We start from the raw sequence: 15,903 nt of genomic DNA on the forward strand, positions 1-15,903 counted from the left end.
TCAGATATCTTTTTTTTTTTTTTTTTTTTTTTTTTATGAATGATATAACGCTTGTTAACATGACATTGCATTTGAGTGTTTATGACGTGTCAATTGAGATGTGTGGCAGATGACAAACCGCTAATTTTGACAAGGAAGTAATAGAGGGACATATATTAAACTTGGGCAAATCTGAAGGACTATATTCTTGAAATTGAAAACTGAACAACTAAATTCAAATAAGATGAAAACCTATATATATAGGCTAAATATGATTTTTCCCTTTTTCTAAGTTAGAGAAGGAAACAATTTTTTTTTTTAAAATTTTTTTTTTCAAATACACTATCTTTTTCTATACTATTAAAATATTATTTATTTACAAAATGCAAATTTATTATGTACCTTAATTTATTTTTTATAAAATTTCAAGAGTCCTAATGAAAAGCATGGATTAAGATCCCAACAATTTTAGATTCTCAAATTATAAAAACGTTTGAAAAATGCTACTTATTAAAAAAGGGCATGCTATTGACGTAGCCAGAATTTTTCCTCCCAAAAGGCTTCTTCTTCACTTTTGCAGAGACACTTCTTCTTCAAAAAACTAATTTTTAGTTTTTTGCTCAAAGTTTTTTTACAACATAAAGTGCAAGAACCTGATGAAAATATACTAAATCCTCAGCTGTAACATGCAACCTTTTTAATACGTGGCATTTTTCAAGTGTTTTGATATCTACAAATAAATTCTATAATTTTTTGAATCTGCAAATTTTTTTAAATTGTAAGGAATCCTAATCCAAAAAGTAGAGAGGGGAGAGAAATATTGTGTTAAAATAATGGATATAGAAGCTAGAGTGTTACTCAATACATTAGATATCAGTATAGCTTACCCAATGTTTAGGGAAAGTATAAGGTATCTATTTCATCTGCATGTGGCTTTTTGAAATTTTTTGAGAATTTTTCTTATATTTAAGAAATGAAATAGCCTTTAAAGAAGTTGCTAAAAGTGCTAAAAACCGAACTCATTTAAAAAATAAAATAAAATTCTGAAACAATAACATTCTATGTGGTCCCTTTTTTTTTTTGTTTTTTTGTTTTTTTTTTTGTTAAAATGGTCATTATTATGAAGAAAAATACCTTTTTATATATATAAAAAAATACCAAATAAAAAAGGACCACAAAGAATGTAATTACTTAAGAAATTTTTTTATTTTTTATTTTATTTTATTTTTAAAAAAAATGACCGCATAAAGAAAAAATCAGGCCAAAATTATGCCTAAAAATTGTGTCTTTATCTTTTCTCTAATATATTACATAAATTATATAACACATTATTTAAAATACAAATTTTGAAAAGCTCAAACAATTGTCCTATCTTCATCCACCACTATAATTGGCTTCAGCTACTCTTGTTGCTTGCAATCAATAGGTCTACCAGCAACACTCTGCAATTATTTATTGAAATTAAATGAGCTTTCATTCAAGTAAGATTGAAATAATCCCCAATAATTTGATCTTTAATGTAACTTACTAACTGATAATTGGTATAATTTAACTCTCTTGAATATCCATTTTTCAATAATTTTTATTTTCATAAACTATATCATTAGGTATACAAAGAAATCATATTAATGACCTTGTAATTTATTAGTTCACCATTCAATTCATTTTAAGTAGGAGGTTTGGTAAGAAAATATAAGATAAAAATAAATAAATAAATAATTTCAAGATATTAATTCCTCTATATCATTTCATCTAAAAAGAATAAAAAATAAAAAATAAAAAAAAATTATCAAACCTATAAGATATAAAACATTTTAGACTCATCATACTTAAATCGATGAATTGAAAGTGAAATATCAGTGTATTTTCTGCCAAAATCTCTTACTTGTATTAGTATACCTAATATTATTTTAACTTATTGTGTTCATTAGTTTCACTTCAAAACAAATATTAATGATGGTTGAATTAATAGTTATTTTCTGTTAATTTCGAAATTACATGTCTATTAATGAACAAACATTGAAACTGTTAAATTGACACTACATAGTCCACTAAATACCGGTTTTAAACATACTAAAATTAATTTTCTCTTGTCTCTCTCAAAGTCCTTTTCTAGTTTTAAAATCCATCTCTCCTTGCTAGAACATAAACTTAGAGAGTGTTTTAGTTTCGTTTCGTTTTTGTACAAAATGCAACCAAATTTCAGAGAGTATTTATTATAACTCAATGTGCACCAATTAATCAAAATTTGTGAAGGCAGATAACTTTTTAAGAAAAGCGACTCTTTAATGCACGTTAAGATCATTTATTTATGGGGTAATTACCTTTTTTCCTATTAATTACAACGCATTGTCACTTTGCCCCTATGAATTGACAACCCTACTACCTGACCCCATCAAACTGTCATTTTATGCCCAAAACCCCATTTCGTCAATCAAATGCGTTAACTCCGACGATTAAAGTGACATTGCGTTATAGTTCATGCTGGCAAAGTGACAATACGTTGTAGTTCATAGGGGCAAATGGATGAGTTGACCGTTTGAGTTAATGCCTTTGACTGACGAAATAGAGGTTTTGGACACAAAATATTAGTTTGATGGGGTCGGACAGTAAGATTGTCAGTTTATGATGGCAAAATGACAATGCATTTTAGTTGATGGAGAAAAAGGTAATTACCCATTTATTTATTTATTTATTTTTTAAGATTTCTATGCTAACATGGAGACAAACAAACAAAAAGAAGGAAAAGTTATTTTTTTGACTTTTTGTTGAATGGTAGGCTTGGTAGCATTTTGCAAAAAGTTTTCCCAAAATTAGTGAGACATTTTTTTTGTTACAAATTAGCCAAATAAAGTTAATTTGTGAAGTGGGTAATTGTACTTTTCCTACGTTTTTTTTTCCATTCAAACACATGCTGAGTTAACCAACCGGAGTTTCTCCAATCTTTCTCTCTAACTTCCTTGAAGTTCCTTGTGAGACCCGCCATGCATATTCACTTCCCCCATTTACTTGCACTCTTCTAACTTACTTTCTGGGACGCCAACTTTGATTTTTTCAAACTGCTTGTAGTATATAAGAGTAAGGAGCTAATTGGGTGGTACGAGTGTTTGGTGGGTGTTTGAATTCAAGCGTTATTCAGTCTCCCTACAACCAGACTTTGGTCTAGAGAGGGGAGGGAAAACTGCTCAAGACCCTGGTTTCGGATTTTGCAGGTAAGGGAGCTTCAACTTTTCATCTAATTTCATTTTTCTAGTGAGTTGTGCTGCTTTTTGATCCATTATCTTTCATGGGTTCCAGTTATTATTTAGGATTTCTGCTAGTTTGAGTGTTTCCATGATGTGGGGGTCTTGTCTTTAACATGTGTGGTGTTTTCCAGTTGCGTTGTTGATATGTTCTGTCTCATTCTTGTAGGAAATGAATTGGGGAGTTTGATTTGCTTTACTCTTGTGCATTTTTATTTTCTTGTATAGAGATCATTATGTGCTTGCTTATTTTCTCAAGTAAAATCTTCTTTTCTTTTTCTTTTTTTTTTTTTTTTAGTCAACAAATTGAAAAAAAAAAACCAATTATTCTGTTTTTGTCTTGGAATTTCATTCAGTTTCCCTTCCCATTGAACTATTAAGAGATTTCTGATGTGGGTGTTTTGCTTTTGTTGAGCAGGTTTGATCATTCTCGTTTCACAAATTGAGATTTGTTGCCGTTTGTTGCTGAATGGGTCTCTCTCTTTCCTTACTCCTATCTGCGTGGAATGGGACCCTGAGGTACATGTTTTCTGGTTTAACGGACACCACTGAGAGAGTCATTGTGAGGTCCCCAAGCTTCAAGAAAGAAGATTCAGAAAGGTCAATGAGCTTCAAAAATTGGGAATCCATGGAATTAAACGTTGAAGCATCTGATTCATCTCAGAATGCAGTTCCTGGCAGTGAGATTTCTGATTCAATCTCGTCAATGGGTAAAAATCATGAAAGAATGAAGATAAAGAAGCCCACGCTTTTGCTTCCAGAACTAGTTATATTTTTTTCTCCAAAGCCGGTTAGTGAGCTTGATGCTGCTGCAACTAAGCTTCAGAAAGTCTACAAGAGTTATCGGACTAGACGGAACCTTGCAGATTGTGCAGTTGTGGTGGAGGAACTCTGGTTTGTTTCTATATTATCTCAATTTCTTTCATTTTTAAGGTTTTTTTCAACCTTTGTTTCTGAAATCAATTCAAATTGTCACAGGTGGAAGGCCTTAGACTTTGCAGCTCTTAAACGGAGCTCTGTATCTTTCTTCAACGTTGAGAAACCAGAAACTGCTGTGTCACGGTGGGCACGCGCCGGGACAAGACTTGCCAGGGTACTTAGTTACTACCTTACCAATTTAGGGAAAAGAAAAAAATCTTTTTAGAAACATTACACTAACAGCATAAACTCATATGTATTTGTAGGTTGGAAAAGGTTTATCTAAGGATGAGAAGGCTCAGAAATTAGCCCTCCAACACTGGCTTGAAGCTGTAAGTCCATAGGCTTTTGGCATACACTCTTCTTACTTGATCTGATAATTTCATCTTCCTGAGCCTTCTATGCACACACTTTACTGAACTCATAGGAGTTATTTGGTTGGTTTGTATGAATCTCAAAGATATGCTTGTAGATTCGCCCCCTCTCTTAATACATCTTTACTGTTGGGTGAACTGTTCTTTGGTATTCTATTAGTTTAATCATAGAGAACAGCTGGTCAAGTCATGTTTCCTAAACTAGATTTTAGGAAACATATTTTCCAAGTCACTTCTCATCAGTCTTAAAACTGGGTCAAACTTGGTCAATATGTACTTCCTTAAAAGGAATTGGTGGCTTTTTTTTTTTTTTTGGAAAGAAATTTCAAATCAAGCTCAAGTTTTGGGCTTTTGAATAAGGTCTAGCTAAATACTTGGCTTCTATAAACTGATATTGTTGAATAGTAATAGATTTCATATTGTTAGTCCCAGAATAATAGGCAAGGAAGTTGAATCACCGGACTAATTATGCTTTGTTAATTGTTGTTCTCTTGCAGATTGATCCACGCCATCGGTACGGACACAATTTACACATATACTATGAAATCTGGTCTGATAGCAAGAGCACGCAACCTTTCTTCTACTGGTACTCATGAAAATCAATTTCTTTAATTGGTACAGTTGTATATGATCCAGGTTTATCCTTCTTTACCACTCATTTCTAACTTCCTTGTCCTCCCCTGAAAACTGAAGGTTGGATGTTGGTGATGGCAAAGAGCTAAATCTTAAAAGGTGCCCAAGGATTGATCTACAACGTCAATGCATTCAGTATCTTGGACCAGTAAGTCTTACAACCATATCCAACCATATGATAAGTGCATGTATACATGTCTAGATAGGCCTATGTGAATGTGGGAAGATATATATTAATATATATATAGGTTATAATTTTTCGTTCTCTGTTGTTCGCAATTGCAGAAAGAGCGAGAAGCATATGAAGTGATTGTAGAGAGTGGAAAGCTTCAATACAGGCAAACTGGGATGCTTCTTAACACAGTTGAGGGTTCTAAGTGGATTTTTGTGCTCAGCACCTCCAGGGCTTTGTATGTGGGGCAGAAGAAGAAAGGCGTTTTTCAGCACTCAAGTTTTCTTTCAGGAGGTGCTACAACAGCAGCAGGAAGATTAGTTGCCCATGATGGGGTACTTGAGGTACATATAATTTAGCATAGACATACAGATGCTGGTTGTTTATTATGTTCAAGTTCAATTTTCTAAGCCTAGTGTCCTTGTCTTCTTCAGGCTATATGGCCATATAGTGGTCACTATCTCCCAACTGCAGAAAACTTCAAGGAATTCCTTGGTTTCCTTGAGGAGCACCATGTAGACCTCACCAATGTTAAGGTAATTACTCTCAAATCTGTGGCCATAAAGATCTCTTTATCTTGCTGCCATTTATCTTCCAGCCATGAAGACCATAACTATGCATTGTAGCAGCTCACCAAATGTATCTCCAATTTGTTGAGCCGGATGCAGTTCATTTTGGTCATATTTTAGCATCCCAGCTTGAGCTAGCCAAAATAGCATTTGGATTATTTTAACTAGGCCGATGAGAATGCTCTACAAGTAAAAAACACCCGTGATTATTTTGAAATTTGTCACTTGAAGAAATAGCTAATGTGCACCATTTCTTCTGCAGAGGTGTGCAATAGATGATGACAATCCTTCCTTTAAATTTAGTGGAGAGGATTCAAAGTCAGATGAGGTCAAGGCTCCCCCAACAAGTGATGTGAATGAGGCAATAAAGGAAACACCCATCGCAACAAATCATGAGCTGGAGAGTATGGATTCCAATGCAGCCAAAGCAGAAGCACCATTATTCAACATGCCTAAGCGTTTGTCTTGCAAGTGGACTAGCCCAGTTGGTCCTCGTATTGGATGTGTGAGGGAGTACCCTATTGAGCTACAAGCCCGAGCACTCGAGCAAGTCAATCTATCACCCAGGGTCACACCAGGCCGTGCTGGGAGCAGTGGCCCAATCCCTTCACCGCGGCCCAGCCCGAAGATCCGGGTCTCGCCTAGGCTCGCCTACATGGGTTTCCCTAGCCCTAGGGTGCCCGTTAGTACTGCTGCTAATTAAACTCCAGGCATCCACCAAAAAATGGATTCGGATTCAACAACTCCAGGCATCCACCAAAAAATGGATTCGGATTCAATATCTTTGGCAGTTTGGGGGGCACTTCTTGTGCTTTCAATAAGAGTTCTCATAGTAAAAGAAAGGCCTTCATCAAAGAAGCTGATCAAGGGCTGAACAAAAATAATTTATTAATTCTTTCATTTTTTTTTTAACCTGATTTTGTCTGTAATATAAGCCAACTAATATGATCCAATTCTCTCCTGATGGGAATCATGGATCCGTTCTTTTCCCCAAGTTGTAAACATATAATATATATGCAGCAATAATCAAATGCAGTATCTTCCCCTTTTCTTGGCAAGTTTTCTTTTATTTATACTTTTAATTGAGCAATTTAGGCAATGGATTTTGTGATGAATTAAACACTCGTTTATTATAATTTTTTGTTAAATCTGATATATTTAGCCACATGGCATGCACTTGATTTTTCACCACATGATCAATAATAGTAAAATGATATTATTGTCTTTAAGCTACTTCCCACCACCACCAACCTAGAGCATTTCTTTACCTTCTTCTTCTTCTTCAAGCTAGAAGGCCAAATTTAGGGGTGCAAGGGCGGGCGGTTTCTAACCGCTAACCGCTATAACCGCCTAACCGCATTAACCGCTAACCGCCTAACAGCTATAACCGCCTAGGGGTTAGCGGTTAGCGGTTATTGGGTCTACTAACCGTAACCGCTAACCGCCTTTTTATATAATATATTTTTATAATTATAATTACAAAAATATTTATAGATATAACATAATCATTTGATCATTAAATCACAATTTGAGTATTAATATATTATCACTATAATTTATATGATTATATCATATGAGATTGATCATTAAATCATTTGATTATATAATAACAAATTATACATATATAATATGACATAACTCATAAGTATACCAATTCATACTAATACAACAATTAAATATCTAGAGACTTGTTTCTAATGTATGTTATAAACTTATAAGTCTATATATGTTATAAGTCTATATAAGTCTACATATGTATATGAATAATATAAATGTATAATATCAATACTTAATCATATGATTCAATGACAATTCAAATACTTTATTCAAGACTTCAAGTGAATTATATTATTAATGTACAATGATGATATGATTCGTATAATATCAAATTAAGTAATTGACATTGAATTAAACAATGACCAATGTGTTACTTATAAACACAATTTAAGTATTAATGTATTATCATTATAATTTTAGTAATTTATATATTATCACTATAATTGATATAATTATATCACATGATGATTTGATCATTAAATCATATGATTATATAATAATAAATAATACATATATAATATGACATAACTCATAAGTCATAAGTCTACAAGTTAATCATATGATTCATGTACAATGATAATCACAATTAATTCAATTGAATTAAACAATATATTACTTATAACTACAAGTCTACAATTTAATTAAAGCATTATTAGATACTTTAAGAATTTAGGATTTAGGAGTTTGAACATTACCATTTACCATTAGATATTAAGTTCAATTCAAAGAAAAAAGATTATAAGTAAATATGATAAGAATTTAAATAATTAACTGGTTATGATTTAATATTTAAGGAAATTTTTTTAAAGTACAAGTAAATGTAAATTTTGGGTCAAATATTTTTTATTTTTCAATATGGGCTCTTTTTATAGCAATTGGGTCCAAGAAGATATTAAAAATACAAGAAAAAAAAGTGAGGGTAAAAAAAAGCCCAAAAAAAAAAGCCCTAAAGCCCTAAAGAAAGCCCAAAAAGCCCAAAAAAAGCCAAATTTTAAAAAAGTGGTTAGCGGGCGGTTATCTATTTCGCTAACCGCTAACCGTTAACCGCTAAGCGGTTAGCGGTTGCGGTTAGTAAAATCAACTAACCGCTAAGGCGGTTACGGTTAGCGGTCATTGTCACTAACCGCTAATCGTAACCGCCTTTGCACCCCTAGCCAAATTGTTGACTCCTGGCCTTTGCAACCACAACAACTTTCAACACTACACAACGGCAGAACCATGAATTTATAGGCGGAACTAAAATAACAAAATGAAAAAAATCATATTTAACTTCTACGTTTTCATTTGATTTGGATTTAGTTATTGAGTTTCAAATTTCAATAATAAAGTCCTTTAAGTTTTATCCAGGTTTCAAATAGGCCACTTTGTCTATTTATCAACAAAGTTAACGGTCATGTGTGTCTCATTTGACTCATATGCATTCATGTTAGCGCCCGATGTTAATACTATGCCAACGTGTATCAAGTAAAAACCAAAAAAAAAAACACAAAACAAAACAAAACAAAAAAACAACCCAAGTAACAAAAACCAATCGATCTGCCTTGCCTTTTGGTTGGGAGATTGGTTTGTTGTGACAAGTGAGAAGTGAGAAGGACATCCATTGTATTTGTCTGTGCAGGGACTATCATATATAATTATGTAACTTGTAGTAAAAGGGTTTTACGTAGGTTGCATCGATTTCCAACCAACGGCTGTGAGATTGTGTTTAGAGATTACAAAGAAGAAGTCTCTGTTCATTGCCGCATTTACAAGGCGTAAAGCATAGCCGCAATGATTTTATAATGGGCCAAGCACTAACACGTGAGTTTGACAGATTGGCTTTTGTTTCTCAACACGGGTTTATGTCTGTCTCTTTGTTTGGCGTTTGCTGGGGTAACATTGATTGACAGTTAAGATCATGGAGACAGTAACCATAAAACAAACAAATAGTAAATAACAAAAGGAGTTGCAAAACACAAGGGAAATAAAAAAAGTAGTAAACTGATAGGAAGAGGTAAATTTAATTACTTAATCATTACTTTAATATTCTTACTTACGTATGGGCTTGAACTCCCTTTTAATAGGTGAGACCCGCTGAATATTTAACTTAAATGAGGAGTGATTTGACGAAGTCAAGGTTCGATCTCAAGACCTTTGACTTTGATATCATGTTAAATTACAAATTATTTCAAAAGCTTAAACTGATGAGAAGATGTAAATTTAATCATTACTTTAACAAGGACCACATAGTGACACGTGGTGACTGGAACAAGATGGTGGCAGTAGCAGCGGCGGAAAGGTAGGAGGCTGGTGAAGACATTGGTTTGGCATGCCAGAGCTGTAAAAGATCGGATGGCAACACATATGGATTTTAGAGAGCCGGATTTGAAAACCACCGAAAAGTCATAAACAGCGCGTCTGCTGTGGGTGGAACGCAGCTACAGGGGGGCGAGGTGGTCTGAAAAAGGAAGAACGATAGCATTGCTCCTCAGAGGTAAAAAAGAACGAAAAAGAAGAGGACCGGCCGATTACAAAAAAGGGAGGGGAAACAACCATACTAGGCGGAGGGAAATAGGGGAGAAGGGAGAGAGCAATGTCTCTCCCTCCTCCCCCGGAAAGGGGTGCACAAAGGCAGTAGAAAAACCTCATAGAGGAGGTAGAGGGTTGTAGAAAAAAATGGTCTTCTCTCATGACACAGAAGAGAGCTTTTCGTACTTTGTTCGGGGAGGGAGATTGATACGTGGAAGATGGTTAATTGGATGGTTCTATCACCCCCGATGGAAATAGGGGGTGACCACCATCGGGGTGACTCGCAAGCCACCTGCATATAAAAGAGCTGTGTATTGCAGAGAAAGCACCCAAGCCATAACTGTCCCAACATGAGCACCAGAACTTACAAAATATCCTAAATTTAGCTCCTAGCTTCAAACCACACCTCAAATCATCCGAAATCCAAACAAAACATTTTCTGAGCATCAGAACCCACTGCCCCAGATGGGGCTCAAATCCACCATGGGGAGAGAGAGAGAGGAGAGGAGAGGGAAGAGATAATTGCAGAGTTTGGCCATGGGAGTTTGGGTTGAGTCGGATGGAGCGACTAAGCCAGAGCGAGAGAAAGAATAGTGAAAAATAATAATAATAATAATAATAATAATATTTAAAGAAGAGTAGAGAATAAAATAAAAAAATTTGTTGGAGTTTATATAAAAAAATAAATAGGTAAAATAGAGAATAATAATTTTTCAACGTGAATGATTTCATCCCATGAGCTCCACCCTAATTTCTCTCATTCTCCTAAAATTGTGCTCTTTCTGGACAAACTTTTACTGAAATGTCTTAAAATGTCGTCACCGGTGGTTGGGGCCCTTCGGGGACCCAGTGTTTGACTCTCTTAACATATCTTTAATTTGTCCTTAAACATTTTCCAAATTCAAAACGCACGAATTCATATTAAGATTTACAGACAGATATGCTATACGTTCTTTCTTCTCTTCTTTGCCTTTTTTTTTTTTTTTTCTTGAACTTTTTAAAATTTTATTGGATTCGTGGAGCTCATGAGTGAAATCCATATGACCTCATACATCTAATAATAATTTTAAAAAGTGAATTAATAAAAAAAATAACTAAGAAAAAAAAAATGTAACATTTCAAATAAAATACTTCTTAGGTAAGTAATATATAACCCAACTGAATCAGCAAACAAAATGGGGGTAATTATCTTTTTTCTCCATCAACTATAATGCATTTTTACTTTCCCTCATGAACTACTAACTGTATCACCCGACCCTATGAACAACCATTTTGTGACCAAAACTCCTATTTCGTCAGTTAAAGGCGCCCTTCTGTCAGTCAAAGACGTTAACTCTGATGATCAACCTGCCATTTTGCTTCCATGAACTACAACGCATTATCACTTTGATCGTCTAAGTTAACCCATTGACGAAATGAAAGTTTCGGGCACAAAATGGTAGTTCATGGGGTCAAATGGTACAGTTGGTATAGTTCATGAGAAAACGTGAAAATGCGTTGTAGATGATGAGGAGAAAATATAATTACCCCAACAAAATGCTTTATTGATTAAAGGATTTATTATACATTTTCTTTAGGTTCTTATCACATTCCCTCACTTTTTAAAATTATTACTGGATTTATGGAAGCCCTATGCAGAACCCATAAAATCCCACGGATCCAATGATAATTTTAAATAATAAATAAATAAAAAGAGGAAATAAAGTATTTTTCATAATTAAAATTAAAAAATAAATAAATAAAAGGGAATATATATATATATATATATATATATATACTTTGAAATTTGAATTATAGATCCAGTTGTCTACTTGTCTTTTTAAGCTCAAGTTGTTATCCAATTAGGTGGCTTGAGGAGGCTGGATGGAAGGGCAGTCCCGTAATATGATAAGAAATCTGAGGTGAATTGGAATTTTCCACATTCTCGGAAGGACCACCCGACCGGGACAAAGGAAAGGTGTCTCAAGTCGCTACCTCGATGTCAACGTCTATATGTATAATTAAATTACACAAGCACTTCCCACTAAATAAAAGGGAGTGTTTTCTAGGTTTTTTATTTATTTATTTATTTATTTTATTTGATGCTAAAAAATAAAGCACTTTTGAAGCATTCTCATTAGGCTATTTATTTTGAACAAATTCTTACTTTAGTTTTGTCAAAATGCTTAAATATTCATATTTTACTTGCTCACTATTTTGAAAAAAAAATATTTTATAGTATATGTATTGTATTTTTTTTAACAGTATAAATGAGTAATGATATTCAATAATGCTAACGTGACACTCTCTGTTAATCCTTGAATTAAATTATTAATTATAGTTAAATAAATAAATAAAATAAATAATAAATAGTTTAGAGTGTCATGTCAGTATTATTGGATGAATGTCAATAGAATTAGTTTTTTTTTTTTTTTTTACATCACCTAAAGCCAAGTTAGAGTAATACTATTATACGACTATTATACCATTGGAATGACGTGATAGTAAAAATTAATCATTAATTATTTATTTATTTTTTTGTCTTGTGCCACATTAATAAAATAACCACAAGTATCTAATATCTTAGACTGAAATTCACTTATTAATATAATTATAATCAAAATTAATTGTTTCATCTATTCTTTGGGTGTAGATATATCATATCATATATGTTGATCAAGAAAATCCAAGAAAAAGTTTCAAGCAACCGCAAATGCATGTTGAAAACCGTTTGAGCTTTGAACCGACTATATATGCTCATGCTCCCATGCAATATACAATAGGAACAATTAGCGGATTTGAACCGTCTAATTTGGTAGACATAGACATGGGTTTTCCACCGTCCAAGTGGCACAATCCAATTGCTCTGTTGCTGGTCCTTCATGAAAAGTGAAAGAACAGCACCGGATCTTAACTGCACTGACTCGGGAAATCTTTTGTCGGTTTTCCTTTTGGTCCTTTTTTTGTATCTTTTAACGTACCTGACCAAACGGGTCGTGCCTTTTCATGTGCTTTGCCAATAAACTGACAAAAGAGTGGGTCTAATTCCGTAATTTTATACCAGAACCAGGGGCCAAGTTATCACGTGGCACTCCTCCACATGAAGCGATTCGAGCGGGATGAGCCCCCATTTGTCCGTTGCTTCGTTTTGAATTTCAAACGTTCAATGCCCACATTGGACACAAAACCCACCCACTCATCCCACCAAAGAAACCCACGTCTCTCTCTCTCTCTCTCTCTCATTTCGACATTTTTTTTCTTTCTCCAAAGAAGTCCAGAGCTCCATTTTTGCAAACTGTCTCAAGCTCATATAGATTTGCAGGACATTTGTCCTACGTACCCAGTATAAAAAAGCTTTGTTCTTTGAACTCTTGGGAGCTCAGTTTCTTCAAGGATCATACAGTTTCTTGTTTTTTTCTGCTGAAGCAAGACCTTTCTGCTAATGGGTGCTTCAGGGAAATGGGTGAAGGCTTTTATAGGTCTCAAAAAGCCAGAAAAGGAAGATCATGTAAGCTCTAATCTTTTTCCATTTTTCTACTTGTGTTTCTCTGTTTTGCTCAATGTCTAAGACTCTAAGACTTTCTCTCTCTGTACGACAAGGGGGGCGGTAAGAGCAAGAAATGGAGGCTATGGAGGAGTTCTTCCGGGGATTTGGGGTCTTCATGGAAGGGTTTCAAAGGGAGCCACAGAGCGGCTTCTGAGGGGTCTGAGTCTCCAACAGTGGCTGATGCTTTTACAGCTGCAGTGGCCACAGTGCTTCGTGCTCCCCCTAAGGGTTTTAGGGCTGTTAGGCAGGAATGGGCCGCTATCCGGATCCAAACTGCTTTTCGTGGCTTCTTGGTAAATGGGTCTCTCTGATTCTCATCCTCTTTTTCTCCCTTTGGTTCCTGAGAAAATGAAAGAAACTGTTTTTTTTTTTTTTTTTTTTTTTTTGAATACTTGATATAGCTGCACAGCTTTGATAGGTAATTGATGTTTTAAATTTAGCTCCTGATAGCAAAGTTGCAATCTTGGATTATTTTAGGCTACCATGCAGCATTGAAAAATTAGTCCATCATCATAACAAGTGAAATCTCAGTAAGATATGGACGACAGATCTCAAGAGATTAATAAGCAATTTAATGTTATTTTAGCTCTAATTATTAAATTGTATCAGCAATAAAATTATAGAAGCAGTAATAAAACAGTTCTTTACCTCGGAAAATATCTCATAAAATTAGTATTAATTTTTCTGTTTACTTAGCTTCCATTAGTACCTGTTTGATGAGTATTCGTTCGTCTGTTGAGCTTGATTTTAAAATACTCAGCTATTTTCATTAAATGGGGTTTGTGTCAAAAAATTGTAGGCAAGAAGGGCTTTGAGAGCCTTGAAGGGAGTGGTGAGGCTTCAAGCTCTAGTTCGGGGCCGGCAGGTGAGGAAGCAGGCCGCGGTGACATTAAGGTGCATGCAGGCTCTTGTTCGAGTTCAGGCCCGAGTTAGGGCTCGTCGTGTCCGGATGTCCATGGAGGGCCAGGCTGTGCAGGAGATGCTCAATGAGCGCCGCAGCATGGCTGATCTCCTGAAACAAGCTGAGGTACCACAAATCTTCCGTCTCGGTCCGTTTAGATTTGCGATTTAATAAAAACGATTTTAAATTGAGAGATTCGGAAATGTGATTTTTAAACATACCCTTAAGCGTTTAATAAAATCGAAAGTTAACCTTTAAAATCGTATTTTGGGTATACAAATTGTAGTGTCAAATGCACCTAAATGATGGATGCTTTTATGACTGCTGTGTTTCTCTTTGTGTTCATATTCTTTGCAATTCATGTAAAAAGGGGACTTCAATTTTGAATCTTGTAAATTTCAGGAACGGTGGTGTGATAGCAAGGGAACGTTGGAAGATATTAAATCAAAGTTGCAAATGAGGCAAGAAGGTGCCTTCAGGAGAGAGAGAGCAATTGCATACTCTCTAGCTCAAAAGGTATGTGAGTTTTTATACTTTTCTCTCCTTTATCTGAGCTAGATGATTAAATTATTTCTTTGTTTTTCAGCAATGGAGATCAACTCCATCTTCAAATTTGCATTCAAGTGCCTCGGTGTACTCTCTCAAGAATCATGAGATTGACAGGAATAGCTGGGGATGGAGTTGGTTAGAACGTTGGATGGCAGCCAAGCCATGGGAGACTAGGTTGATGGAACAATCCCAAGCTGACCAATGGGAGGCAACTCCACCTCCAAAGAGTTGTGTAGATTCCCTTATGGGCACACATTCTAAATCTTCTGAAGCATCCTCTGTGAAAGTCAGAAGGAATAATGTCACCACCAGGATTTCTGCTAAACCTCCCCATATCGGGCAAGTTACTCGCTCGTCTTCAAGCCCGAGTTCTGAATTCCGGTACGATGAGAGCTCTGCCTCATCTTCATTCTGCACATCGACAACACCAGTTTCTGGAAACACTGGATTGGCTTCAGAGAGAACTGAAGATAGCAATAACAGTAAGCCGAACTACATGAACCTGACTGAATCAACAAAGGCAAAGCAGAAAACATGCAGTCAGAGAGTTCAAAGGCAGTCCATGGACGAGCTCCAGTTTCTCAAAAAGTCAGCAGCTTTCTCTAATGCAGATTCCAAAAGCAGTGCTGGTTCTGAGCCTTCTTCAATCAACTTTTCCAAACAACTTTGCCTGCCCACCCGATTGGATAAGCACTCGATGAGATTAAGGTAAGACACTTAGATGAATAGAGGGATTCATCTTCTGTCTGTTCTAGAAGTTCAACAGCTTGTTGTTCCCTTTCCGCTTTATCTGAGAATGTGTATTTAAGTTGAAGCAACCCTACGGGTCCTTGAGGTTTGATTTAAGGGTTCTTTATTTGTAAAAAAGATTGTTTATTGCTTCCTTCTTTAAGTTGTTAGTCTTCTTTTCCCCTAAGCTCTTTAAGTCATCAGCTTTCTGGATAACACACCTTGAATATGAAGCCATGGAGCTAA

At 35.0% G+C, this 15,903-nt stretch overlaps 2 protein-coding genes across 3 annotated transcripts; both read left to right on the forward strand.

Annotated features, from left to right (window-relative positions):
* Positions 1-2,868: 2,868 nt before the first annotated feature.
* Positions 2,869-6,938, forward strand: LOC132183692 (IQ domain-containing protein IQM1). 2 transcript variants are annotated; one of them, XM_059597070.1, is made up of 10 exons: positions 2,869-3,191; positions 3,640-4,115; positions 4,200-4,314; positions 4,406-4,471; positions 5,011-5,099; positions 5,207-5,294; positions 5,432-5,662; positions 5,753-5,854; positions 6,150-6,597; positions 6,637-6,938. In XM_059597070.1, exons 2-9 carry the CDS (start codon positions 3,691-3,693, stop codon positions 6,588-6,590), a joined length of 1,557 nt encoding a protein of 518 aa, XP_059453053.1. In that variant the 5' UTR covers positions 2,869-3,191; positions 3,640-3,690; the 3' UTR covers positions 6,591-6,597; positions 6,637-6,938. The 2 variants fall into 2 exon arrangements, with proteins under 2 accessions (XP_059453053.1, XP_059453052.1); XM_059597069.1 differs by having other exon boundaries at positions 2,870-3,191; positions 6,150-6,938.
* Positions 6,939-13,124: 6,186 nt separating this feature from the next.
* LOC132184703 (protein IQ-DOMAIN 6) lies at positions 13,125-15,820 on the forward strand. The gene is made up of 5 exons (XM_059598428.1): positions 13,125-13,439; positions 13,532-13,771; positions 14,278-14,505; positions 14,782-14,895; positions 14,966-15,820. Exons 1-5 carry the CDS (start codon positions 13,374-13,376, stop codon positions 15,638-15,640), a joined length of 1,323 nt encoding a protein of 440 aa, XP_059454411.1. The 5' UTR covers positions 13,125-13,373; the 3' UTR covers positions 15,641-15,820.
* The last annotated feature ends 83 nt before the right edge of the window (positions 15,821-15,903 follow it).

This window comes from Corylus avellana, chromosome ca6 (assembly GCF_901000735.1).
Source record: "Corylus avellana chromosome ca6, CavTom2PMs-1.0".
In the NCBI taxonomy this organism is placed as follows: Eukaryota; Viridiplantae; Streptophyta; class Magnoliopsida; order Fagales; family Betulaceae; genus Corylus; species Corylus avellana.

Bases quoted from the DNA above. Each gene is read 5' to 3' on its own strand.
- LOC132183692 (XM_059597070.1), top strand. From the start codon at position 3,691: ATGGGTCTCTCTCTTTCCTTACTCCTATCTGCGTGGAATGGGACCCTG. The intron at 4,116-4,199 runs GTTTGTTTCTAT...AAATTGTCACAG, and splicing joins GTTGTGGTGGAGGAACTCTG to GTGGAAGGCCTTAGACTTTG. The intron at 4,472-5,010 runs GTAAGTCCATAG...GTTCTCTTGCAG, and splicing joins TCCAACACTGGCTTGAAGCT to ATTGATCCACGCCATCGGTA.
- LOC132184703 (XM_059598428.1), top strand. From the start codon at position 13,374: ATGGGTGCTTCAGGGAAATGGGTGAAGGCTTTTATAGGTCTCAAAAAG. The intron at 13,772-14,277 runs GTAAATGGGTCT...AAAAAATTGTAG, and splicing joins CTGCTTTTCGTGGCTTCTTG to GCAAGAAGGGCTTTGAGAGC. The intron at 14,896-14,965 runs GTATGTGAGTTT...TTTGTTTTTCAG, and splicing joins CATACTCTCTAGCTCAAAAG to CAATGGAGATCAACTCCATC.